The sequence below is a fragment of the Colletotrichum higginsianum genome, chromosome 5 (genome assembly GCF_001672515.1).
Source record: "Colletotrichum higginsianum IMI 349063 chromosome 5, whole genome shotgun sequence".
Lineage (NCBI taxonomy): Eukaryota > Fungi > Ascomycota > Sordariomycetes > Glomerellales > Glomerellaceae > Colletotrichum > Colletotrichum higginsianum.
In genome coordinates this window covers 3,796,797-3,823,745 of record NC_030958.1, presented here as the reverse complement: position 1 = coordinate 3,823,745, position 26,949 = coordinate 3,796,797, and the positions used below count along the sequence as shown (strand labels likewise).

General features: G+C 56.8%; 6 protein-coding genes across 6 annotated transcripts; 3 read left to right on the top strand and 3 right to left on the bottom strand.

Moving 5' to 3' along the window:
* Positions 1–939: 939 nt before the first annotated feature.
* Positions 940–2,100, top strand: CH63R_08023 (Protein kinase domain-containing protein; the record flags this gene model as incomplete). The annotated part of the gene is made up of 2 exons (XM_018302997.1): positions 940–1,626; positions 1,708–2,100. 2 exons carry the CDS (start codon positions 940–942, stop codon positions 2,098–2,100), a joined length of 1,080 nt encoding a protein of 359 aa, XP_018157775.1.
* Positions 2,101–2,608: 508 nt separating this feature from the next.
* On the top strand, positions 2,609–4,407 carry CH63R_08022 (Protein kinase domain-containing protein; the record flags this gene model as incomplete). Its single annotated transcript, XM_018302996.1, has 3 exons — positions 2,609–3,181; positions 3,237–3,823; positions 3,891–4,407. The coding sequence occupies 3 exons, from the start codon at positions 2,609–2,611 to the stop codon at positions 4,405–4,407; spliced, it is 1,677 nt and encodes a 558-aa protein (XP_018157774.1).
* Positions 4,408–5,145: 738 nt separating this feature from the next.
* Positions 5,146–6,900, top strand: CH63R_08021 (DEAD/DEAH box helicase; the record flags this gene model as incomplete). Its single annotated transcript, XM_018302995.1, has 1 exon — positions 5,146–6,900. The coding sequence occupies one exon, from the start codon at positions 5,146–5,148 to the stop codon at positions 6,898–6,900; it is 1,755 nt and encodes a 584-aa protein (XP_018157773.1).
* Positions 6,901–9,103: 2,203 nt separating this feature from the next.
* Positions 9,104–12,491, bottom strand: CH63R_08020 (Fungal specific transcription factor; the record flags this gene model as incomplete). The annotated part of the gene is made up of 3 exons (XM_018302994.1): positions 9,104–10,742; positions 10,851–11,787; positions 12,236–12,491. 3 exons carry the CDS (start codon positions 12,489–12,491, stop codon positions 9,104–9,106), a joined length of 2,832 nt encoding a protein of 943 aa, XP_018157772.1.
* A 4,534-nt stretch (positions 12,492–17,025) lies between these two features.
* CH63R_08019 (Glucosidase II beta subunit-like protein) lies at positions 17,026–18,727 on the bottom strand (the record flags this gene model as incomplete). The annotated part of the gene is made up of 2 exons (XM_018302993.1): positions 17,026–18,552; positions 18,626–18,727. The coding sequence occupies 2 exons, from the start codon at positions 18,725–18,727 to the stop codon at positions 17,026–17,028; spliced, it is 1,629 nt and encodes a 542-aa protein (XP_018157771.1).
* A 1,393-nt stretch (positions 18,728–20,120) lies between these two features.
* Positions 20,121–21,305, bottom strand: CH63R_08018 (uncharacterized protein; the record flags this gene model as incomplete). The annotated part of the gene is made up of 2 exons (XM_018302992.1): positions 20,121–20,826; positions 20,917–21,305. The coding sequence occupies 2 exons, from the start codon at positions 21,303–21,305 to the stop codon at positions 20,121–20,123; spliced, it is 1,095 nt and encodes a 364-aa protein (XP_018157770.1).
* Positions 21,306–26,949: the final 5,644 nt, after the last annotated feature.

Below are 26,949 nucleotides of genomic sequence, written 5' to 3'. Positions count from 1 at the left end.
GGTTGCCAACTCGCGGGTCCGGCGGGTAACTTGGCGGGACGGTAAGGCTACGTTAGCTTCACGAGAGCGAGGCCGAGGCCTAGGCCGGTAGATTTTGGAATGGGATTGGAATGCAAAACGACGATGCCTCTGTGTGTGTGGCCTTCATACCATCTGTACTCCGCTCAGGGATCAAGACGAGGTGTTGCTCATTTCTCTGGTGGCGTCGAGTGTAGAAGAGGGGTAATGATGTCCCCGGTCTGCGGCTATACCAAAGTGTTGAGTTGGATGCTAATCTCAGGTGACGGACGGCGTGCCATGCAGCCAACTTGCTGCTGCAGTCGCTCCCCGGCCCCCCTCCCGCCGTCCACACACTCCTCTCAAGTTACGTGACTGCTTGACAGGCGTTGTGAAGTAACGTGTGAACATGACAGGAGGCAGGTTCGGGGTAGGGACGGCTTCTTTTGCTTCATCTTGCTATTGAAAGACGGTATGCGCAGGGCTGTATTTTTATAGGTGGTTTCGGAGAATTCAGACCGAGTCCAATGTTCCTCGACCATGTTCATTGAGCTTCAGGGATTCCTCATCAGCTACATCGATACCGATGATAAATGATGGAAATGGGACACATCAGCCGCAAATGGTCAGGTAAGGCAGCGGGCGCCCTCCCTCTTGGAATATGCAGAGTACCCCCCATCGGCGGGGCCCGGGCCATGAGACTTTCTTTTATACCTGACATTATTAATTCGCATGGCCAAGCCGTTGCTACTGGACCTGACCCAGGCTATATATTACTTCCATTCCGCTCGTTTCTATAGACTTGGTCCTGTCTCTCACGTCATTCGCTGTGCTCTTTGACAAACAAGGTATTCCTCTACTTTGGTTGTTGACTTCGATCAAGCGACACACCACTGTTACCATTGTACACCCGTTCCTCAAACTGTACACACCACTGGAGCAATGGGCTCAAGGCAACCAGAGTTTGAGCAACAGTTCCAAACAGCCCTTTTGGAATTTCGCGAACTTCGTCGGCAGCAGACACGAACCTCTGCTCGTGGTCAACAGTTCGTATTGGTGAACAATGTTACCGCACGACTTCGACAACGATCTCCGAGCTGCCCTGCCATCTACAACGACGATCTGGTCAGAATTGCACAGACGGCATATCTTCGAGAGAAACTTAACCCTCCTCGACTGCGAGTTCGAGAATTCGACAACTGTCTTGAGGTTTTCTACAATCTCCTAGATATCAACGCGCCATCGCTGATCCACGAGTTCTGGAACAACAACCTCACCACCCTCCCCATCGAGCTTGATGCCTTGAGAAAACATATAAAACCACCGCGTGACTATCCCGACTTCCACGACAAGTTCTATGAGAGTCAATTTGCGTGGTGTCCCATCAGGTTTGAAATGGATATGGGCACTTCACATCGCCACAGCATCCACAACATCATCAGTCCCTTCTCACGAAAAGAGAAGATCAAGCCGTACCGCGATGGCAAAGGACCTCGAGTGAACACGGCCACGCTGTACGCCGTCGAGGTACCCGAAGAACTTGTTGGGCCCAGGCTTCAGAAGCAAATGGCGTCAGCGAAGATCGAGCGCCAGGAAAACGGCACCGACAGTTTTGGGACCGGCGAAGAGGTAAGCTGCGCCGCGTCTACTTTCCCTCCCTTCATCTGTGAAGTACAGTAAGTCATCACGGGAGCTAAGCTGTGTGAACAGAGATACCGCTTCGCCTTGAAACAGTTCAACTCGTCAAAAAGAGAGCACTTTATCAACGAAAAGGAAATGTTCATCAACCTCGAAAACAAGGAAGGCATGATTAAGTACATTGGCTGGTTCCAGAGCTTTGAGCCGGACGATCGTGGAGGACTGGAAGAGTGCTGGAATATCGTATTGGAGCTAGCCGACTTCGACTTTTACACGGCGATTCGGAAGGAATCACCCCCGATCTCGGCAAAGGAGATATTGGGATTCTGGCAGACCATGGCAGAGATTTCGGGAGCATTAGCCTCTATCCATACGGTTGTCGTTGATCGACAACAGTATTTGACGTATGTGTCTCGGTGTCTGTTCTTCGCAAGTATTGGCTCAATCCTAACAATGATGAACTAGATGGCATGGCGACATCAAACCCGAGAACATCCTTCGAGTCAAAAACCGATTTAAATTGGCAGATCCAGGGGAGGCAAGCATGTGGCTAAAGTCCGCCGGTAGTTCAAGGGACCAGAAAACAAAGTCAACGGGTGGGACGAGGACTTACGGTGCTTTCATGCCCTCCCTTCGTCCTCTATTACTGCCATGCTGACTCTGATCCACAGCCGCCCCGGAGAAAGCCGCCTACTTGGACGGTTTGAGCCGCCAAAAGCCAGAAGTTTCGCAAACAAGTGACGTGTGGTCTCTCGGGTGTGTGCTTTCGATTGCCGCGACTTACGTAGTGCTTGGGACACAAGGCGTCCTTATCTTCAATCGACTTCGAAGAGAAGCCATTTTCAAGAACACGGAACACTCAAGCGACGCGTTTCACGACGGGGATGCCGTGCTCTTAGAAGTTCAACATTGGCATAGGTATCTCCGTGAAGCTGCAAGGAGAAACGACGTCTACACGCATGCTGTACTAGACATGGTGGACGACTACATGCTTGTTAAGAAAGACCGATGGTCTGCGAAAAAGATTTGTCTACAATTTGACAAGCTCTTCGGTTCCACCGAGCCCGAAGAGTCCCAGGTCCCCAAAGATCTGCACACCCTGCTACAGAGGATTGACCTCCAGTCCGAACAGATGTACGACCAACATTCAGGCATCAGAAGAGTGGACTCAGACGAAGGGGCCAAGCAGCTACCACAGGTTCCGAACCTACCGCCCGCCGACGTGGAGTTTGAAAGTCGTCGTATTCTCTTGGAACAAGCCATCCAGCCAGTGGCACAGCGGTCACGAGATCGCATGGTGCTGCCGGCTCATTCGCGAACCCGAACGTCGAGCACAACACAACCCCCCGACTCGCCTGTCAAGCCTCGCGAGACCATTACCGCCTGGCAAGTGAGAACCGAGCTAATGAAGACCGGAATGAGATTTAGGCCAAACCTGAAGAGTTTCAGTTCTCTATTCAAACCAAAGCCCGTGCCAGTCAAGGGCAAGAACATGTCGGAGCATCTGGACCAGCGCCTGGAAGTGGAGTTCAAGAACCGCGACATCGTGCGCCCGACCACCCCAGATCGTGCATTCAGCGTTCTTCGGCTAACAAGGTCAGGTGTATCTCATCGACAACGGCACTACAATGGCATCTCACTGGTTGCAAGTGACTCACCTTCTGGAGGTTCTTGTCTGGCGATCTTTGGGATACGATGACAATGGGATGGAGCTGTACTTTACGGACCCGGACACCGATCCGAGGGCAACTGTCACAGAATCTTGCTTACAGCAGGTCGAGGACTTCACCAAAGCCATGATGTTCGCACAGCCGGACGAGCCTAAGTCGCCGACACAGGCGGTCAACACCACAATCGTGCCGGAGCTCGCGCGCATCATCAACCGCTACACGCGGGCCAAGGCGTCGAAAAGGCCGCCGCGCAAGAAGACCATCATCATTCTGACGGACGGCATCTGGAACGGCATGCAAATGGAACACACCATTGACATCTATCTCCGGTCCATCATACACGAATTGAGAGACCTGCACGGTGACCTCTCGTACATACGGCCAGGCAAGTCGCAAGAACAAGTGGACATATCAACGATCCGCCCGGTCACGATACAGTTTGTCCAGTTTGGCCACGACATGAACGCCGTTGAGAGGCTCCGGCGGCTGGACGATGACATGAGGCTCTATGGGTGCCCGTAAGGAGAACCTCTTGTCTGGCGTTTGCCTGTGGGTGTTTTGTTGTATGCTGACCAAGAGGTGAAGGGATCTGATCGACACGGAGCACGCAGGCGGCGATGTCTACAAGATGTTCCTGGGAAGCCTGTGCCAGGACATTGACAAACAGATGCGCTTCATGGTCGGCCCCGCCCTCTCTGCCTCGCCCAGCATCGAGCGAGGCAGCTTCCGCCCTCAGGATACTTTCCAGTCGCCCTCGCAACCCGAGCATCGCTCGACGGCCGTCTCTCATACGTCAACACGGGGGTCGGATCAGCACGACCGGATCTCCGGTGACCAAGACCGGCCCTCAACCCCTTCCGTGCAGCGTCATGAGCTCCCTACATCCCCAGACTTGCGAAGCGAAAATTTCCCAACACCTCTCCACAGGTCGTCTACCATCGGCTTGGCGAACCCAATCTCGCCAAGTACCGTTGCATCACCAGATGGAATAGGTTTCATGCGGGAGTCGCCTTCGTATCATGACACGCAGAGGTCTCCTCCCACGTCGCCCGCATCGTCAGCGCCGCCTACAACACCATCCCGATCGTCTCGCCGACCATAGCGTCGGCCACATGGGAGATGACGGCAATTGACCACGCAGGACTGATCAGTTTGACTGTTTTGTCAGAGTTAGTACACGCGCGCGCACACACACATACAACCTCGGAGTTGGGGGTCCGGTTGAATACTGGCGTCTTGGGCGGTTGCAGGTGTTTTAGCCCGTAGTGTCCATACCCTCTGTCTTTGTTACGCTTGCCTTGATTGTGAGATACCATAGTCCAAAGAGACGATAATGAGAGTCTGGAAGATGGATTAGGGACGTGATGAGTAGATCACATAGTAATTAGGGTTGAAACAGAAACAGGAAAAAGTGAGGGTGAGGATGTATGATCAACATGTGCTCTCCCTCGGTGAAGTGACGATCGTGACAGTGATAGTAACTGAGGGTGTTCTGTAGCCAGAAACAGCTTCTCGCCAACACATGATAGGTAGGCAGAAGGATAAAATAAGAAAAGAAGCGGGGGAGGGGCAAAGTGGACCCGGGCCGGGCGGTGAGCGCTGAGGGAGGGCGGCAGGACCCCTGAGGAAGCTTATCGCTCCTTCCGAGATCTCTTATCGCGGCGCGCTAGAGTCTGCCTAGAGCAGGTTTCGCCAGATGCCCCCTGTTTGTCCCAGGAATTTTTTCCCTTTGACATCACCTCCCTCAAACCACGGCCTGAATTTTCTCGCCGTCCTCTCTCCTCTCCCTTTCTTCTCTCTCCTTCCCCCAAAACAACCTCACCCAAACCCGACAGACATTATGGATCGCAGAGGAAGAGGCTCGAACCAGAACCGCGGTCCCAGACGCGACCGCCGGGATGCGCCCTACAACGAGAGATCGGCCCAGCCCAACACGGCGCCGGCAGTAGCAGCGCCGCCTCAGAACAGCACCGCGCCGCCCTTGACCGAGCCCGTTCCTGAGGACACGCCGAGGTTCGCTGATATGGTCGGCGTCAGCCCGGCCCTGATCCAGGCCATCACCCAGGACCTCAAGTTCAACCACATGATGCCCGTCCAGGCCGCCACCCTGACCGAGCTTCTGCCCCCCAAGCGCGGCGACTGCCTCGTCCAGGCCAAGACCGGCACCGGCAAGACAATCGCATTCCTCCTTCCTGCCATCCAGACCCTCATCACCAACAACCGCGGCCGCGGCGCCGGCATCTCGCTCCTCGTCATCTCCCCGACCCGCGAGCTGGCCATGCAGATCGCCAAGGAGGCCCAGGCCCTGCTGCAGCGTCTGCCGCAGTACCGCGTCTGCATCGCCATTGGAGGCACCAACAAGGACCGCGAGGAGAAGCAGATCCTCAACGGCTGCGACATCCTCATCGCCACCCCGGGACGTCTCATCGACCACCTGTCCAACGCCTACATCAAGGAGTCCTTCCACCAACTCGACACCCTCGTGCTCGACGAGGCCGACCGCCTCCTCGACATGGGCTTCATGCCCGCCCTCAAGGACATCGTCCGCGCCCTCCCCGACAAGGCCAAGACCAACCGCCAGGGCATGCTCTTCTCCGCCACCATCGCCGCCCACGTCGAGCAGGTCGCCGGCATCGTCCTCTCCAAGGGCTACAAGTTCATCTCCACCATCCCCGCCGGCGAGTCCAACACCCACGAGCGCGTGCCCCAGCACCTCGTCAAGGTGCCCACCTTCGCCGCCGTCGCCCCGGCCATGGTCGGCGCCATCCGCGAGGAGGCCGCCCACGTCGGCCCCGACGCCTTCAAGGCCATCATCTTCGCCCCGACGGCCGCCCTCGCCGACTTTTACGGCGACGTCCTCGCCAACGTCCCCGGCATGCCCCCCACCGCCGTCCTGCACTCGCGCATCTCCCAGAGCAAGCGCACCAAGACGACCAACGACTACCGCGACTCCAAGTCGGGCATCCTCGTCGCCACCGACGTCATTGCCCGCGGCATGGACTTCCCCGGCGTCACGACCGTCTTCCAGGTCGGCATCCCCGCCGACAAGGAGTCGTACATCCACCGCCTCGGCCGTACTGCCCGCGCCGGCGCCGAGGGCCGCGGCATCTTCATTGTTGCCGAGGTCGAGGGTTTCTTCCCGCAGTGGACCCTCAAGGAGATCTCCTTCCAGACCCGCCCGGCCGACCTCTCGTCCGCCGACCAGGTCTACCAGATTGCCGAGCAGCGCATCGACGAGGCGCAAAAGGCCAAGATCTACCAGGCCTGGCTGGGCTACTACAAGAACTGGATGAAGTCCCTCAAGTGGGAGAAGGAGCAGCTCGTCGCCGAAGGCAACATCTTTGCCCGCGACGCCCTTGCGTCCCCCGAGACGCCCGCCATTCAGAAGAGCACCGTCGGCAAGATGGGTCTCCGCGGCACCAGAGGCCTCGTCGTCGTTCCGGACGCGCCTAAGAGCCGCCACGGACACCGCGGCGGCGGTGGTGGCGGCGGTGGAGAGGGCCGCAGTGCCGGTTCGGGCGGACGTGGCGGCAGCGGTGGTGGTGGTGGCCGTGGTGGCGGCGGCGGCGGTGGAAGACGTGGCGGACGTTTCTAAATGGTCGCGACGCCTGATGCCTGTTTCTTTACTTGCACATTTTTCTGGCGGTTCTGAGCTTGTTTACACTACTACAACTTGATACCCTCATACATCTGTACGACGGGAGATGGGACACACCTGGGATAGGTGGCTGGCGTTTTTCGGCATAGACATGATTTTCGGTTATTAGAATTGGGAGGAAAATCAAAACACACGCACAAATCAATCCCTTCAAGGCCTGGGTTGCAATTCAACCCCAGAAAAGGGCCTCGAAGACTCTTTTGGCTCCTGAACACACCGGTTCCTCGCTCGTGATTTCCATGACATTGGGTGAAGCACCCCAATTTCCTTGAACCCGCCGTCCCCCGAGTCAGCATGGCCGATCCGTGACCCCACCGCCCATCCGACCTCACCACGCGGGAGGCGGGTGGCTCCGGGGCATGGCGACCGACCCCCCCCCCCCCCCCCCCCCCCCCCTCGTGGCCGGGGACATTGTTGTATAGTCCGCGCGACGGACGAAGGCGAAGACCCCAATTTCTTGATGTTGACCATGCCACAAAGAAACGTGCGTGTCTTCGAGGATGCTCCCTCGTCATCTCCCTCCCCTAAACGTCTTCCCTCGCGGGCACTTCCACTCGATATCGGCGAACCCCCGCCCTCCTTCGGACATACCGTCTGGGGACTCATTCAAGAAGCGCCCGCAACGCCTCCATCGCGAAAGCCGTCCTGTTCCCCAAACCAAATCCCACCCCTCCCTAAAAGGCTACAGACCACAGGCCAAGGAGGTTAAACCCGGCCTGTCAGAGTGGTAAATTAAACCCATATGGCGGGCCCGAGATACCCCAGAGTAGCCAACGCAGACATCCCAACCAACCGCCCACTCCCCACGTCCATGACGTCGCGACGAAACAAAGGGCAGTCCGCCACCCCCCCCCCCGCCGCGGATACCCCGGGCGACGAGGAGTCGCATGAACGTAGATATAACATAATACGGCGTCGACCACGCGGAAGGGATGCAGTGCAGACGCACAGCACAACACAGCACAACACGAATGCCAAAAGTAAGATGAACCTCATCTCTGCGCCGCCGAACAAAACCCACCCCGCTCTCTTCTCCCTGCGTTGATCTTTACTTGCTGATAACAGAGTACCGGGCGCCCCCCCCCCCGTCGCAGAGGACGACGGACGTCGAAGAAACATGACTCGGAAACGAACCGACAAACCCTCCACCCCCACCCCATCCCGGGGCCCTCCTCCTCCCCCGCGATCATGTGTCCTCGGGATGCGAAGACGCATCGTCTCCTACGATACGGACGGACGAGCTTGTGTCCCCCCCCCCGCGCGAGCGAGAGCGATGACGAGACCCGACCGAGGCCACCATACAACCTCCCCCCTTCCATCCTTCTCCTCCTCTTTTCCTCACACACCTAAGCATTGAGGCGTCATCCCCTTCGCCAAGCCACCCGCGCGCACCGTGACGGGAATCACCCGCCATGTCATGCGTGCTCGGGTTCTACTCCGTCCAGAAGGGGGAGTGGACGAGTCCTCCCCCCCCCCCCCCCTTCCCTCCCTCAACGACCGTGCCACCCCGGCCCGCCGATATACCGGATACCCGAGCCGACCGTCGGCCGTCCTCTCCGGCCCCGACGTTGCTCGAGAGACAATACATACAGACAATCAAGCACATACACAAGACACAAGATGCGAGAAGCGCAAGGAGTTTGTTGGAACATCAATTTGTTCTTTCGTTCGTTCGTTCTCGTCGCCCAAATTATAAACATGTACACGTGAATGGGACGGGGGGAAGGGGGGAGGAAAAAATAGTCTCAACCGCCCCCCCCCCCCCCTGGTCCGTAGATCAAACCACTCTCTCCCGCCAAATGTCATGAGAAAGGGTCACAAGACTCCTCCCTCCCCTTTCCCCGCCTCCTACAACCAGATCGATTGCTGGCTGATGTTTTTTTTCTTTTCGGAAAGCTCCCCCCGACCATCTTCTGACCCCTCCTCTTCCTATAAGACAACACCTGGTAGAAACGCAAAATCCCAGGTTCTTCCCATAGGGTAAATAATAAGAAATGCTCCCAAGTTTTACCCATCCTATCCTACTCCCGTGCCAATAATCCGAATGTTGAATATGAGTACAATCGACCGTCCGTCCTGTCCGTCCGTGTGTCCACCGTGGCGTCTGCGTGAACAGACCAGCCAAGCCTCGGAAGCCGGCTCATGTCCCCAGCCACAGGCCTACCCTGGCCCCGTTTTGGTACCCGAGGTTTTTGTTCTCCCTCCTCGTATCGTAAGGGCCGGAATCTACCTGCTGGTGATGGTGATGGTGACGCTCATCCACCATGGGACTCTCCCCGCCAACGGGGCCTCCGATGGTTCCTCCACCGGCCACCATCCGGTCGTGCATTAATAACCCGCTTCCCATCTCGGCATACCCCGGCGCTCCTCCCCCTTCTCTCTGGGTCGCAAAGGGCCCGGCGCCGTAGTCTGGAAACTCTCGCGGTCCGGTCCCGCCGCTGCTGGGACTCCAAGCCGTCTCGAAGCCGGGCATGCCCATGGTCGCCATGTCGGATGTGTTGCTTCTTGTCAGGCCTAGTGGGCTCATCAGATCAACACTGCTCGCGTCCATGTCTACGCCGCCCAGACCGCCGGTCGTCTCTCCAGCGCCAAGGTCGATGCCCAGTCCCAAGCCTTGCATGCCGGGTTGTTGTGAGTGGTGTTGTTGTCGTTGTTGTTGATGTTGGTGTTGCTGCTGATGATGATGATGGTGTATCGAGGTGCCGCCCATACCCAGTTGCTGCTGTGGCTGTTGATGCTGTTGATGGTGGTGATGATGCGTGTTGCCGTTGCTGTTTTCTTCGTTTTCCTCAAAGACTTCGCCAACGACACTTCCTCTTTGCTGACCCCATCCCGTCGCGTCCATTGCGTTGGGCCCCTGGCTGCTGGCCATCATCGCCGCCGCCGCCGCCGCCGCGGAAGCCGCCGACGCACCCATTCCGGACATGGCCGGGCTAAGCTGCGTCCTCATACTTCCGGGGTTCTCCCCGGCGGCGGTGAGCAGCTTCTCGGCGAATTGTTTCCGGGAGTTGTCGCTGGCGCTGAGTGTTCGGACGAAGAACTCGATCGGGTCCAGGCTCGCCCCTTTCCTGCCGCTGCCCAGCACGCCCATGTCGCCCGAGGTGAAGTCCATCGACGTCGAGAAGCCGACGCTCTCGCACGCCCCCAGCACGTTGACGCACCAGGTTCCGATCTCAAAGATCTTCTCCATGATGCCCATTCCGTGCACCTCGACGGCTTTGCTCGGCAGGCTCGACAGGATCGCCGCGGTGTCGCGCGCAACGGTCAAGGGGAACGAGAAGCACATGCTATTCCCCTCGGTGACTCCGTCTTCCGGTGACACGCTTCCGCTCGAGTCAGCCGGGTTCGTCCAGCTCAGCAGACCTTGCCGCATCGACGACTGCCATACAATGAGACGAAGCCATTGCTGTGTGATAAGTAGGTCTGCCTTTTGAATATCCGTCGGCTCCGACGAGCCCGAATCTTGGGCGGCAGACGAAGCGCCGAAGGAACCGGCCAACTGGCTGTGTGGCTGCGTGGGCGATGACCGCCCACGAGGACGGAGAAACGCGGGGGGGAGGGAGAGAAGGTTTTGCAGGGCCAAGAACGTCGTCGCGCTGACGCGGGGATCGGACCCCTCGTTCCACGCCGTTACGAACGATTCGTCAAGTGGGGTATAGGATGAAACGAGTTGCAGGAATCCGGCGTGGATGTCCGGACCCTCGTAGGAGTGTCGCGTTGATGGAAGCGACGGCGTTCTCTTGAACGTGATGGGCTTGTTGCGCAGGATGGCAAAGGACCTGGTACGGGCACGGGGACTTTGTTAGCGTGCTGTATCTTTTGATGGGCTTGGGGCATGAATGAATGGATTCTGCTCTGTCACCCCTCCCCGGTGGTTCGTTGCTCACCTTTCCGTCACGAAGAGGATCCAGAAAACCCTCTGGCGGCAAAGAGTCTCCTCGCGGCTAAGGCCGTAATATGTCGAGTCGTCCTGCAGTCCTAGGTCCTGCGCGTTCGTCAACGCCTCCCGCAAGTAGTACCACGACTTGCGCGACTGGTTAATTTCGAAGAAGGAAGTGCTGAGGTAAAAGGACGAAATGACAGCAGACAGGGACAGATCCTCGAGGAAGTCGTACGAATGCCGGGTCGAGATGGTCTCGTCGAGGAAGAAGCGGCCGACGACCTCCCACGACGTGGGCCCCGGCGCGCCGATGCTCTTGCCAGACATGTGCATCGACGTCAGGGCACACAGGGCGTAGACCAGGTTCTTCTCGCTCGGCGTCATGGGCCGGCTGATGGTCTCGCGGATGGCGGGCATGAAGATGAGTGGCATGATAGGGTAGATGTGTTCGTAGTACAGCTCGACCAGCTGGGGGATCATGTGGAAGTAGCTCCTCGTCCTCGGCCGGAACTCGTCGCTCGAGAAGACGCCCCTGGGCTCCGGCACGTTGCTGTGTGCCGGATTGGATGTGACGGCGGCCCAGAAGCTCGGCGGGGTCGAGGCCGCGGAGGCATTGGAGGAGGGTTGAGAGGCCGCCTCTCCCAGGTCGCTACTGCTCATGCCGATGTCGACGCTGTCTAGGTTCAGCGGCGGGCAGGCTGCTGACAATCGACGCCGCACATACTCTGTAGGGCTCTCGAGGGCATTCTCTGCATTAAAGGGTTTCTGGATCGTGTGTTGCGGTAGCTGATGCAGTTGATGGGATGACTCCCTCGCGCGCAGCTCGTTTATGACCCGTCCATGGCCACGCTTCGGTCCCCTCTTCTTAGGGACATGCTCGCGCTTGCAGGTGAGGGAGGCGTGCACGCACTGTTCACAGGGGAACTTGCCGTCGCAGCGGATTCCTGAGAGACAGGGTCAGCAGTTGTCTCGACAAAGCGATCCAGTATGGAGAGAGAGGGAGGGAGGAAGGAAGGCGGCAAGGGGCATGGGGTTGCGAACATGGCGAGCGTATTCTTGGTAATGAAGTGGTAGTGAAGTGGTGGTTGTGGTGTTGGTGGTGGTGAAGTGGAACAGCGGGCGGGCGGACAGGCAGTGGCTGAGGCGGGATGATACCATGAAGCCGACAGATGGACTGTCCCGGCGGGAGACTGCTGGGAAGAGGGAGGATCGCACGAAAGTTCATGAATGCAACGACGGCAGGGAAAAGCAAATGAGAGAAATACGACGATAGGCTGGCAGGCTGGCAGGCTGGCAGGCTGGCAGAGGCAGAGGCAGAGGCAGAGGCAGAGAGGTAGTAGAGAGGGGGTGGTGGGCGAGAGTGAAAGTGGAACATCATCATACTTCTCCTACGACAGTGGTCGCATACTGTTCTCTTGAGCGGCGCTGACTGTTGCTGCTGGCCCGGCTGGTGCTGGAGCGTGTGCTGCTGGTGCTGGAACGTGTGCTGCTGGTGCTGATGTTGGTGGTGGTGCTGCTGCTGGTGCTGCTGCTCGCTCTCGGCGGTGCTGGTGCTGCTGGTGACGGTCGCATCGTCCGGCGACTCGGTCTTGACTTCTGCAGAGCCCGCTCTGCTCGCAGCAATTCTCGCGGTATCTGTGTCGTCCATCACTGGCACATGACGCAATGAGGAGAAGGGGGAACGGTCGAGGAAGAAGAAGACAGAGGCCAGAGACAGGACGGTTGTCACAGGGGGTTGCCGGACGTCAAAAGGGTTTGAGCGAGGAATTTCGCGGTGGAGCGAGTTATGTGCAGCCCAGTGGATGGGAAGCAGTGCAGAAGCAGAGGCAGAACCCGTAACGGAGCGCAAAATCTCGACTCCAACAGCGCTTTTGCTTCCGGGTCCAGCCTGACCCCCCCGGTCTGAGTTAGTCCACTCTCGGACACCTTAGCCCCTCACCGGCAAGGGGGAAGGGAACGGCGAAACTACGAGATGTGTCTAGTTGGTAGGTGAGGTCCGTACGGTGTGCGCGCGCCAGCGGGGTAGAGAGAGAGAGAGAGAGAGAGAGAGAGAAAGAATGAGATAAAGGGTGAGAGGGGTATGTGGTAGTGAGGGAGAGAGGGCAAGAGATGCCAGTGTTTATGTCGGTGACTGACTGACTGACTGACTGAGTAGGCTGCCAATGGTGTAGGTGTTGGTGTAGGTGTTGGTGTTGGTGCTGGTGGTGTAGGTGGCGGCAGTGGTAGTGGTATAATAGTAATAGTAATAGGAATAGTAATAGTAGTAGTGGTAGTGGTAGTAGTCGAGTCGTAGTAGTCCTAGACCTAGTCGGAGTAGCCGTAGAAGGTCAAAGAGGGGCAAGGCAGGAGAGTAAGTAGAGTGCGAGTGAGAGTGAGTGTGTGTAGGTGAGAGTAGGTGTGAAGCAAGGTAGTGAGTGAGTGGTCCGCTAGCGCATGTCTCGCTCTCTTGTCTCGCTCGCTTTTCTCTCTCTCTTTTCTCTGCCGTCTTCGTCGCGTGCACGTCTGCCTTTGATAAATGCGGGGAAAGACGAAACAGTTCGAGGCCAAGGACGAGACGAGGGGGTGAGAAAGAAGAAGGGTTTGAGGGCGGTGCTAGACCTAGTGGTGCGGCCGTCGACGTCGAGTCAGCTGATGAAAGGACGAAATGATGGTCGTGGTAATCAACCGACGGACAGATTTGGAGATGTGCGGGGGAAAAGGGAGGTTTGAGGCCAATCAACTTCAGATGAAGCTTGCACAGGACGGCATGACACGGCCGGCAGAAAAGAAGAGGGGGGGGGAGAAACGGAGAGTGAGAGAGCGAGGGACAGAGAATAAGAGTGAAAGTGAGAGTGAGAGATAGAGTGAGACAAATAAGTCGCCGCGAGGTCGTCGAGGAGGTCGAGTTTGCTCAAAGTAAAATAAAACAAAATTGATAATGAAAAAAAAGCACAATGCTGAGAATTCGATTCCCTCCCCCCCTTCTTTGCCCATCTGTCGAGCTGTGAGTTGATCTGAGCTGAGCTGAGCTGACTGAGTCGAGTCGGAAGGGCCTCCCGTCCCGCGCATGCAGTATCATCCATGGATGGGGGGATGGGATGGATGGCCAGGGCCCAGGGGGAACTGGGGGACGCCCAGCTATTTTGGATCAAAAACCATGTGCGGCGCTATTCCGGCCCCTCTGCTAACGGAGGGATTTGTCTGGCTCCTGGATGCGTGCCCGGCATCCGCCCGCTCCTCTCGCCAAGACGCATCGACTTCCTCCACTGCGAGTACCGCCGAGCGGAGCCAACCACAGGCACCATCCCCGCCGCCGCCGTCGTTAACCACCTGCTACGAGCTTTTTTGTTGTTGTTGTTGTTGGTGTTCTTGTTGTTGTTCTTGTTCTTGTTCGTGCCCCCGTCACCGCGGATTCCGGGGATGCCGCGTCTTCCCTGGGGGCTGGAGGACGAGCTTCTCCAGACTGGCCGTCGTTGCTATAACTTTGACCGATTGCCAGAACTTTACTGAGAATGCCCATGTTCCTAACGCCAGAATCCCTTCGATTGAGCTGGCTTAAGTCGTGCGCCTGGCCTGCGTATCACCCATACAACTAGCTGCTGTGCAGTGCTGGGATGTCCTAGGACAGGTATGTATGTGTACCCGCCGTAAACGCCGTCGGGCTCAGACTCCCCAACCAACATCAGCACTCATCAACACGTGACGGAATTTCCCATGAAGTTCGATTACTACTGCCCCTTATCTGTACAATGTATGTACCACACGACAGACTGACTTGACCGTGGCGGTACGTGCAAAGCCGAAGACATGGTAAAGCTGCCGATCACTTCTCGCATGCCATCTTCACGACGTGCTCCAACGGGGGGTTCCTGGCCGTCGAATCTTCGAGATGCATCGCTGCCGCGATCGTCGTTCTGCTACCGGCATTGGAGCCAGCCACTCATGGGTTTTGATGACAGGTGCATAATCTAGACAGACAAGGAGCCGCACGGCTTGGGCCATGGAGTGTGACACACCATGGTGGTATTGGGGGGTCTCTCTCAGATTGCGACGGGTGCCATTCTCTGCCCATGCAATATCGAATCCGGGGGAGCCGATGGGGGGAAACGGGCGCAGGAACGAAGATCATTTTGATGACTGGCGAGGGGCTCGGGTGGCCTGCCGATCGCCGAATCGATGCATTGACGACCCAGATAAGACATTGTAAAAACCGTACAGGGCGTGGATGCTTGGCAAATACTTTGTGCCAAGCGGTTCCCAACCTTAAGATGAACAGTTATGGATAGTATGGTAACCGTAAACGGCAAGTTTGCCCTCCAGGTTTGATATTGCGCAGGGTTAGGCTGAGTAGCCCAGCCCATGTCAAAACGTTGACCGGCTGGAGTGAAACTTGAGTACGTGGGTAACTAGATTTACTGCCGCGAAAGTAAGCGTGGCTGCACCTCTACGTTCTACCTGACGTGGGGGTCAACCCTTTGTCTGCAACCACAGTAGTCCATCGCGTAATGGCCAAGGCCGCTGGGCAGTTGAGCCCCAGAGACGCTGGTAGGGCTGTGTGCCGAGTGTGCTGCCCAAGTGAGGGTGTCATGAGATGTGGGCAGGAAAAACTTCTTCCAACAAGAATACCCTCAAAGCTAAGTCGATCGCAGTTCAACCTTGATGACGGGCATTGCCGCTCAAAACGTCACCCATCCCTGTCGTATCTGCAGAATCACTGTGGGGGGGATGCTGCCGAGAGGATCATGTTGCGGCCTCAACAAACTTTGCCAGTTCTCCCTGCGATGGAAGCATGTGTAGCCGCCGAGATTGAGAGGCTGGCCTGGGGGTCCCGATGGCAGGTTGAGCAACTGAGTTCTTTGCAAAGGACATCGTGTATCCAGTACCAGGCGTGGCCGATAGTGCAGACCCAGTGAGGAGATCAGCGACGATACTCATGCCCCTGGGCCGAGTGTTCCGAGTGTTTTGATCCGGCGAACTGGTTGATGCCCCTGGAAAGAAGCTCAGAAGCCATTCTAGAATGTTTGGGGGAAGCGGGGAAAGCTCAAGATGCGGTTCAGGGTGATCCCAGTTTGCTCTTTTGGGCATGGTGTCTAGTCTTGTGGTTGGTGATACAGGTATGTTGGGACACGCTCTTCAGACGCGTGGGGAGGCGGTGCAAGGCGGGGGCGACATGTCCTGGCTCGCCCACTGTGTAGTATCGCGTCAAGTTGCCGAATCCGAGCGGCGTCCTAGAGGGCAGGTTCTCAGATGGGTTATGCCCGGCGCGGCGGCTGATGAGCAGAGTGTTGTTTCCGGGACGGCCGTCCAAACATGTGTGTGCCTCTGGGAAGTATGCTTGGGAAAGGTGGGTGTGATTGAGACGCACGACCCAACGAGCAGGATAGACTAGGCCAGGTCACACGATGGTACTTGGCAAAGGTATCTGGCCGAAATTGAGAAACGAAGCTGAAAAGTTAGAGCTCGGGCGCACTGTAGATGTTGTGCTCGGAGTTGCATCCGAAGGAGGGAGAGAGCGCCTTCCGTCCAAGGTCAGCCAAATGCCAAGAGGCGGATGGTGGTAGTTGTGGAAGTAACCGGAGAGCGAAGGTGGATTGCAGTTGCCTTTTGGCTTAAACAAGAGGAGTGAATAGGGCAAGAACAAGGGAGGTGCCTGCTCTGGGAAAGAATAACTCAGAGCAGGAGCCTCACACAGGATCAAAGAGGAGTACGTACATACGGCATATCCGACTAACAACCTTACCAAACTCCCCTATCTACACACGGATGGACGGCCTAGATGCCTTCCAGCCCGGAGTGATGTGTCATAAATTCCGAAGTAGAGACCACTGGGTCAAGGGTCAAGGAAGCGTGTCCTGTCGTTGGACGCCAGTTGTAAATCCCTCAGAGCAATGAAACATGTCAGAAGGGGGTGAGAGTGAGAGCCCGCCCCCTCGTGTCATACCAAACAACATCTGTTGTGAACTTTAGGGTGCTGTTCGTCCGTTGTGACGCCCGCTCTTCAGACGATTTGCAATGCAATTGGGGGAGTAAGAGGCACGAACTTCTTGGCAGACGTGATCAGCGTCACTGAGAGAATGAAACAGTGTAGAGCTAGAGAGCCAGTGAGGCATCATGCCATGCATAGCGTACTTCTGCGCTTCCATACAGACCGCATCCCAAACGCCAATGCTAGCCATCTCGGACAACAACTAAGACGGCGCGTGTCAGAGCTCCTCATGGAAAAAGTGCTCCTCGCTACCCTCCTGCTCTTGTTCCTGGTCCTCGTCCTGCTGCTGTGCCCTTCCCTCCACGGCCGCCGCCTTCTTCTTCCTCTTCCCCTTGGCGACATCCTCGCCAAGCTCCCCTTCGGAGCCGTGGTCGACGATGCCCCGGATCTCCCTCGGGTCGCCCGGCTGCTCCACCACCTCGAGCTTCCAGCCCTTGTCGCCCGCGATGCGCTCCAGCTCCGCCCGCATTTCCTCCACGAGCTCGGGGCTCAGGTCCAGCTTCTTCAGCTCGCTCTCGTCGAGCACCTCCGTCGCGCCCCCCTCCGCCTTGCTCTTGGCGCTGGCGATGATCTCCACCAATGGGCCGTGCCCGCGTCCCGGGAGGTAGCTGCGCGGCGGCGCGAGCTTGGTCGGTGGCTTGCCCTCCTCGTCGCCGTCTGCGAGCACGTTGCGCGCCCCGACAATGACCCCGCCAACGTTGACGCCCTTCTGCGCCCCGTCCCGGCCGTTGGCGCCCTTATGGCTGTGCTTCAGCTGCCCTGACTGCTCCCCCTCTTTGCCGCCGGAGCCGGTGGCGACGTCTGTCTTCTTCTCCGTCATCGCCTCCTCAGCCTCCAACGTCTTTTGACGGTGCCACTCGGTCTGCGCGTCAACGTCGTCCGACGGGAGGATGAGCTGACAGCTGATGGGGTTTGCTCTCGTGACCCGCGGCGGGAGGAAGGCCACATCGTCGCAAAGGCGCGGGGTATTGACGACCATAAGGTACGCGCATGTGGTGACCTCCTTGATCCAGCCGATGCGGTCCCCCTTGATACCCGGCACGCAGTGGTACTGCACCTCGATCGTCCGGTCGCGGCCCGTCAGGTCGCAGAGAGTGCCCCCCTCCATCCTCTGGACGAGGTAACGTTGGTCGCCCTTGACCTGCAGATCCGTGTTCGCCGGCGGTTCCCAGGACTGGTGGGCAGCCTCCTGATGCTGCTCCCCGTCGTTGTTCTGTGCCTGCCGCCGCTGGCTGGGCGACTGTGGCACCTGGCCGAGCACGTACTTGGCCGTGTGGGGGTCGCGGACCGGCGGCTGCCCGTTGGGCACCGTCGGGAGGGCGTGGAACTGGGTGACCTCGCGGTTGTAGCAGAAGCTGTAGCTCCACCACCCGGACATGAAGTACAGGCAGTTGCCATCCAGCTCGTCGAGCAGCTCCCAGCCGTGCGCCGACGCCTTGGCCAGCTCCCGCGCCTCCTCCTGCTTCGCGAGCTCCGTCGCCGTGTGGTTCTCGGGCGTCTGCGGCTCCAGGACAGGAATCGAGCAGAGGTATTTCGAGGGGTTCATGTTCATGATTTCGTACTTCTCAAAGACGTCTGCCGAGTCGCTGTCACCGTCGTCGCCGTCGGCAGCCTCTCGGACGTTCTGCGAGATGTCGGAAGAGGCCGAGAACTCCGCAGAGTACGTCGAATGCGGGCTCGCGCGGTCCAGCAGTGCCTGCGCATCGTGTTCTAAAATGAATGAATCCGAAAAGACAATCTCGTACTGCAGGCGCGCACACACAGGGTCAGCATGTCACGGGTCCGTCGCGGGCGTTGGTCGTTGGCTTCGGACGAACCTGGGGATAAGCTACGAGGTCGTCGTGGATACTGAAGCCGGGATGACGGGCCCCGCACAGCTGGGCGGTTGTCGCCAGCAAGACTAGGTTGATACGGCGCATCGTGCCGTGTGATTGGGTGTTCGATCACATGTAGAGGAGAGAAGTTGTGGTGGAGGGAGAGGTGCTTGTCCACCTCCTTGAAGCTGCTTAGACACTCTCGCCGCGCACTGGCTCCGACTGCTCCGTCCGTAGCTCACAGGTGTCATCTACGGGGTCTCGCTGAGATAAGATTGCCGGCGTTTTACCGGTAGAACCGGGGAAGAAGCATCCGATGACCGATAAGAGACATTGCACGTGACTGCCTATATTGTAGATCTTGAACTGGCAACAATCATGCAGGTTGAGTTATACACCCTCTCATTTGACTAACTCTCAGCCACCAGCAGAACGCCTGGTGGTAGACATGTCCTAAGCATAACGTAAATCGAGAACTGCACAAATTATACAAATCGCATCTACACTCTGCATCTGCCTCATGCATACCACTGGCCTTTGGTAGGGGTCTCCACTGGCAGGCTCGAGAAAGAGCAGTGTCGTGGCTCGTCGCATGGCTCGGCCACCACACCCCATCGCAGCGGCTTCTCCCACGCCTCTGCCTCGTCTGTGTCGGGATGGCAGGCCGCGGATATCGCTGCGCTGCAGCTGCCAGCGACAGGCATGATGCCGTACTTGAAACGGCGCCATCCCGACGCGAGAAGAAACCCGATCATGGCCAGGGCAACTACAACCGTGCAAAAAGTTCCCAATGGCGACCATCCGCTCGACATGAGGTTCGCGTCGCCCTCATAGTCATGTCTGGGCCCATTGTCCGCCGCGCGAACTCTGGACAATATGTTGGCAGGTGAAGGCTCGTACACTTCCAGATTGACGAGGAAGATGCTTTGCGAGATAAGCCAATGGAGAGCCCCGGAAAAGACGAGGAGTGGAAGAGAGTAGCGGTACGGCAGCTGCAGGAAGTACGTGCCTCTCTGTGCTCCTATGCTTGTAGATGACACTCGTAGACCTTTGTACTCGCCACCAAATCTATCCCACTCGGTAGCCATGCATAGACTGGTGTAGAGGGCATTGTAGTCGAAGTAGAGGAGAGACATGATGACTTGCGGGGTGTTGGCGAGTAATGCATTCAGGAAAAGGTACTTGGAACCTTGGCCTATTAGACCAATGTTCATGACTGTCTTGGAGTGCAATGTACCGAATCCTAACTGTACAATGCTTCTATTCCCTTCCATGACCATAAGCCCTCTTAGTAGTAAGGACAAACAAATCGCAACGGAGACCAGATACCTGAGTTTCTGGTAAGCGCGGTTTCTCCATGTGCGGTAGGCGGCCACCTGATCGTGTGGCCGGATTTCTTGATACGTACAGTAAAGTGCATATGGTCCAGCGGCCACGACTTTCGGCTGAAAACTTGCGTTGTGGTTGAACATGGAGCTGTTGTGGTGCTTGAGACCAGTCATTCCTCGGTGAAGGGTTTCTTCGGTTTGAGGGACATGGCCTTGGTGAAATTGTCGGGGATTTCGAGGAACGACGCCACGGCATCTCCGATCGTCAGGATGGGACTATCGCCCCCTCGGAAAGCAACAAACAGCATGAGAATGCCTTTCAGCAGATTCAGACCGGTCACAGTCCAGCAGATCGTGACGCTAAAGAGTAATCTGCAGTGTTCCTCCATTTCCTGGCTGTAGAATTGTGTCACTGTCATTTCGTATGGTCTCCAGTCCTGCGGGGCTTCCCGGATTTTGGGTATCAGTTCCTCGCAGATTCGTTCATCGTCATTAAGGCAAATCCATTCAAAAGGCTGATCCAATTGACCGTCCTCTCGCATCCGGAGGCTCGCTGTGTACCCTTGTTCATAGTGATAATACGAGAACGAGTCCGATGGGAGTCTGGTCTTGGGGTATATATCAATTATATCAGGTTCGTTCGTGGCCAGCAGTAGGTTGCCTCTCGAGGATTGAAACGGGGTTCCATAGGCTTTGAGACACTCAGACGCGACAATGGGCTTCAGGATGCCGGTTTTGAAGCCTTCGTACATCTGAGCAAGAGGCTCCGAGCGGTTTTGGATCAGAGCTCTGTTCTCTTCCAATATGAACTGTTCCTTCACTATGAACACTTTATAAATGTTCACGGAAGTTGAGGCGAACATGACAGAGTTGTATCTGCGAATTAGTTGATCTCGTCAGATCTAGCAAAAAGTCTAGAGTGCTGGCCAATTTTACAGTAAATGTAGTGGAAAGAACGACAAGGACAAAAGAAGCCAGAGCGCTTTCTTTTCCAATTTGATCTTGCCAAAGTTCCGGATACTCGGGACGCCAATGTCGAGCCACTTCCGCCTCGCGTGGGCGCGGTCGATCTCGGACCGGGTCGGGGCGATTGCGCACTGCATGCAATAGTTGCTGCCGGCGAGGAGCACCGTGCTGAGGATGTTGATGACGACGTGGACGGCTGTGTTGAGCCTCTTGATGTCGGAGCAGCCGCCCTCGAAGACGACGCCGATGCCGTCGTCGACGGTCTCGCCTTGCCACCTCGTCGCCCAGAGCGTGAAGGCCAGGTTGACCGCGAACGTGGAGAACGCCGCGGCAGAGAACAGGCAGGCCGCTTTCCGCCAGGGGTCACGAGGAAAAACCTTCATCTTCATGATGGAATTTGTAGTGAGCAGTCGGCGAACACACTGAGACGTGCCTTTGCGGAAACCTGTAACGACGGAGATTTACTCAGAGGTTGGGCCAGAGATTCTATTTCCCAGTGGCTTTCCCCCCCCCCTTTTCTTCCAAAGAGCGTAGTCATTTCCCCTGAAAGGATTTCTCTTCCATGTCTTGGGGTGACCTCTGTTTTCCTCCAGCAGGTTACGGATTCAGGAGCGCCACTCAGGCAGGCTGCAGTTCATCGCACACCCTTCAGAAAGGGGGTTGAACGCGGTACAATATCGACCCGCCAGTCAAACGGCGCCGAGCAGCAGAGCCTTACTGGTCAAGGCCAGCCACAAGAGAGAGAGAGTCGGTCAGTCAAGCATGGTGATTTGTTAGAATACGGATCAAGAATCTCTCAAGCATAAAATCCGCACGTGTGGAAGAAGACGGAGGAGTAAGAAGTTCCGCGCTGAAGAAACAAACTTGGCGCGAGGCAACTATAGACTCTTGTCCCCTGGACGTTTGAAGACGAAATGCGCTTGCGATCTCTGCGTCTCACTTCCCATGACACGTTGATCTGGGACGAGATATGTTTGTGGTGTTTATGGACGTTGACCACTTCACTCGCAATGCTGACCGAGTGATGGTAAAAGGGATCTCGTAGCACGCTGCGAGTGCCACGCGACAAATATTCAGCTTCTATCACGCCATGCAGCAAGATAGCTAGGCACATCTGTCGCTTTCAATTCATACTGATCCATTAAGGAAGCTGGTATGGATTAAAACATAGAGTAGTAGTTGAGAAGTGTTCTTTTGAAAGCAGGAAGTAACTATGACAGATTGCTGATTCGCTTCACTTTCTGTGGCCCGCCAGCGGCGACTGATGGTGTGTAAATGGCTTCACGAAACAGAGCCTCATGTCACAGTGCAGTCTACAGGAAGTACCTCATTCTGGAAAGGACTTGAGCGAGATGGACTCGTTAGCTAGCAGCGAGCTGCTCTCGCGCCCGCTGTCCTCCGGCCTCGCAGCTTCACCGAGCTGCCGGGACCAATCACTCCTGGACATCCCAAGAGCCGCTAACAACAAAGGAAAGGGGACTTGACGTGGCCAAGGACTCACTCTCTTTGCCGGGGGCTAGTCAGTCTGGGATGTTATGCATTGCAGCGATATCAGCAATAGTGTTGTACTCGAACACGGCCTCTGCCTCCATCACAAGTCTCCAGGATGGGCACAAAAACACGTAGATCCTGCAGTTGCACACACAAACGTCCCGATCTCGAACCGGCACCGGCCTAACCAGTGGCTCTCCGGCTGCTGCTCCTCCCCCCTCCCCCCCACCAGAGGCTGACCACAGGAAGCGTTTAGCTCTCTGGTTGCCTGATAGGACACAATATCGCGGTAGGCTGTCAGGCAGCCGCTGCACGACGTACTTGGCCAGCCAGCCCGCACCGTCGGGCGGGCAAGACTTCGGGGGGACAGACTGATTCTCTTGCGCGTGGGTCGGCGCAGCGCCGCGGTGCCTACGGCCAAGCTCATGCCATGCCATGTCATGCAAAAGCAGCTGCAATGCGGCGCGGGGGGCCGAAGGAGGGCACGGATCCACGGATTCATCCTATTCGGCGAAGGGGACGCGTCCATTACACGTTGAGGCCCAATATGAGTGTGTGTGTATGTGAGTGTGTGTGTGTGTGTGTGTGCGTATGCATACGATGGTACATCGTATGTATGTAAGTGAGATAGAGAGGCATTAACTTGCGCCTCACGGGCCAGTTTGAAGTTTAAAGCGAACTCAAGGTTGCCCGGATTGGATGACAATGTCCCAGCGGTAAGGCGCTCTTGGTATCAGTGTCTTGTCTCTCGTGTGCGGCGGCCCCCCTTCACCGAGATAGGTGTGACCAATAAGAAAGACGGCTAAAACGAACGAACAAACAAACAAACAAACAAACATGCATGTGTCAGTAGCCGCTGAGGATGTGTGGTGTGCCTCCTTCTGCCGAGGGGGAATCGGCGTAGGAATGCAACCGTGCGGACCATGGTGTGGTGTGGTATGGTGTGGTTTGTCATGCCGTGCCGGCAACATCATGGACTTGTCCGGCACAGCCTCCGCACAGAAGATGAATACACCAGACTGACGGTTTCTGTGCTTGGCAACATGAGGTTGAGATGGGATTATTCCCCCCAAAAAGAACTGAGAAAAAAAAAAAAAAAAGGAGACCATGCGGCACTCAGTAAAGCAAAATGCTGGCGTCGGACTGGGCTCCGTTGGGTTGCGTCCACTATCCATTGGCCGATGACCGCAAATCCGCAAATGACCTCACCGAGACAACCTCGTGAGGTGGAGAGCGGTAAGAGCCGTGTCGCCGACGAGTGGAACGGTGCCATTCGTAAGACGGTCTAGAAGCGATGACAAGCGCGAGAGAAAGCGAAATGAGCGACGGTCGAGCATTACATTGCGGGATACGACCAAACCCACTCTTGTCATATCAACCTTCATTGAGTAGAACTAGTGTGTCCGTACGGTCAGTCGCTCTGCGTGAGTCGTGTGCGCCCGTTACGTAGCGTAGAGTCCCCCCCCGGGAAATCATCCCGCGTGTTCGAGATGCGAATTCAGTCAGTGAGGGGTGACGAACAGAGTTACGATCTGCGAGAAGATGGGGGGGGGATAACCATTTGTCGCAGCCGCCAACTGGGGAAAGGGCGGCAGACACAGGCTCGCAAAAGAAAGGGAAAGGAATACGTCCCGGGGCAGCCGGGATCATCCCTCCCCCAAGACGGAAAGCCGCCGTCTGATGACGGGAGATTGTCGCAAAGATGCATGGACCATTGCCGCAAGGAGATGGGAGGGGGAGATGGGAGGGGGAGAGGGAGGGGGAGGGGGGATGGGGTTCGCAATTGAAGACACGGCATCGCTCCGGCGGTCAAGAATCTGGAGTCAGGAGTCTGGAGATGCTTCATTCCGGGCGGGTTCTGCCAACTTTTGGAACTGGGCGGGCTTTCTCTCTCTCTCGCCGTGTGGACTTGAAACGAACGGGATGATCCCTCGGCGGCGGAGTTGTTGCGGCGATGGTGGTTTGCGGGACGATCCCAGGCTTCTTCTGGAAAGCAAGATGATTGCTTGTTTTGCTTGGTATTGGACCGGTGGGGGGCGGCGAGCAGGTCTGGATTGACTTTGATGAAGGATGAAATGGGGAAGTTGGAGATTTGGAGTTCTCTATACGGATGCAGAGGTATCCGTACTTACCTACTGTACTTAGATGGGGACTGACCGACCCCTTGTCCGGCATGTCCTTGGAAGTAAACCACACAAGTGGGCTTCGTGTGTAAGTGCCTTGTCTTCAGCTACTTACAGTGAGTGTTTACCTAAAGTAGTAGCAAGCGTATCCGTAGGGAGACGAGATTACCGCGTCAAGCCAGCAGGTTAGCAGGTTAGAAGCCGGTAAATGGCGCCAACGGTGCGCTGCTCTTGCTTTCTCTCTCCAACTCTCGTTGCCGTTCTGTTCCCATCCCCCCCACACACGTGTTGTAGGCGGGCGGGATCGCAGACGGCAGGAGCCAATGGCTTCCAGAGGCGGGGCGGCAGCCTCACTTTGCGGGAACGAGCCGTGGCCAATCGAGCTACGCCCTGCGGCGCTAGTCTTCATTTAGACGAGCACACAACAGGCTGTGATTCGTCATGACCGCAATCCCGCGGCAAGTGGGGTCGTATGAGTGGGGGGAACTGGAAATAGAGCAGTTTCCAGTTGTTGCAAGTTGTAGTAGGTAGCTAACACCACTGAGCTAGGCCATTTCAGGACCCCCCCTCCCCCCAATACCGACTCAATCACAGGACAGGCAGCCTAGGTACAGCAGCCAGGTGGCCCTTCAGTGGGCGCCAGTAAGACGTACGGCAGGACTGCGGTGATGATCGTCTAGTGTGTGGGGGGATTGGTTCTCCAACATCAACATCAGCATCAACATCAAGAGGTGAGCGAGGGTACGTACCCCGAGGGAAAACGAGGCAAACAGCACGACGATTGGACCACCAACATGGCCCAATGGATGTCACTTGGACGGGGATCGCGAGACTGAGGATGGATGAGATGCGACCACTGGTGGGCACCGTATATGCATCGCGGGGGTCGTCTGTGGATGTGATGTGCCCGCTGCTGCTATGGGATGGAATGGGCCATGGCTGGCTGGCTTGACGTCCAGTGGTTAGGCGTTTTCCCGCTCGAGATGCAGCGAGGTTCTGTCGAGTAAGGTGACGAGCTGAGGTGATACAGACGAGGACGCGGGCGGATGAGGAGGACGAGGGTAAAAGAGGAGGAAGAGGAGGAGGTGGTGGTCAGCTAGCAAACCCCCCTCGCCGCATCGTTGCCGATTTCAAGAGAGACGTCGGGTTGCAGTCGGTGATGGACATCCACGACATGATGCCTCCCCCTCCCCCCCCAGAGACACACAATAGGGGAGGCTGAGATGGTCGATGTGCCTGAACATCATGGAGTCTCTGCCCTGAGCCCCTGAGCTTTGGAGGGGAGATCATGGCCATGGCATGGGATGGTCGGGGCGTGTCCATGGGCACAAATCATCAGCCTTTCGGCGTGGACACGGGAAGCTGCATGTTTGTTTCCGTGTGACGGTGAGAAAACGCCTGAAGATGGAACGCCCCCCCCCTTGGAGAAGAGGCGGGATCTGCTGCCCCAAGTGTCCCTGCCGTCGACCACGATGACGGGCGATGTCTCTGGCGATGTTTCTTTTGCCTTTTCTTATTCCTCGGGCTGGCGCAAATCCCCCCCCTCCAAGACCACACCCCCCTCCCTTCCCAGCATTCCCCGGACGCGTCTGCGATGTATACAGCGCCAACTGCCGTCATGCTCACGTTTCTTTTCTTTATGCATCAACATCCCGCGCTGCTCATGTGTCTTAAACAGAGAGCATGCCGGGCCTCCCTTCCGACTGCCCCGTCCCCGGTCCCAGACCGGGAGAATTGAGATCAGTCAGATTAGGTAGTTCGGGGCAAGGGGGCTTGGTCTGCCGGGTAGGGACGGACACCGAATTCACGGTCCACGGCCCCCCCCCTTACACGAGGCTAAGTTTGGGGATGTTTTCTCATTGTGTGACTCGTTGTCGTTGTCGTTGTCGTCGTCGTCGTTCAAGATACGCAAAGCATACCGGGAAGGGAGAAAAAGAATTTACAATCAAATCTCACTCCTATGATTCGCCGGTCCTTGTCCGACGTTTGACGCGTTCCGTCATTCGAGACTGACGATTCGCACCACCTGTTTCCCCCTCACTAGGGAGTCGTCACCACGGAGTAATTATCGCTCCCTCTCTTGGATACTTTTGCGAAGTCTAGTTGGATCACGGACGGCAGAGCATCAGTCGGACGGAAAAAGAGAGCGAGGGAAGAAAAAAGATAGAAAGAAAAAAGGAGGAGAGGGGGAAAAAAGGGTAGAGAATTATGATCCGAGAATTGGGACGAAAACTCATGAATCTACTCGGTAGCTAGGTTGTCGACCTGGCTCCCCTCCCCTCTCATCCGGATATCGTCCCGAAAAGACAAGCAAAAAGCCAATTCGCTCTTTGACCCCGTCTCCGTCAGAGAGGGGCAGAAAGCTCTCTGCCAATTGAGGGGAAATGTGAGAAGGGGGGAGGGAAGCAAGGCTAGGATA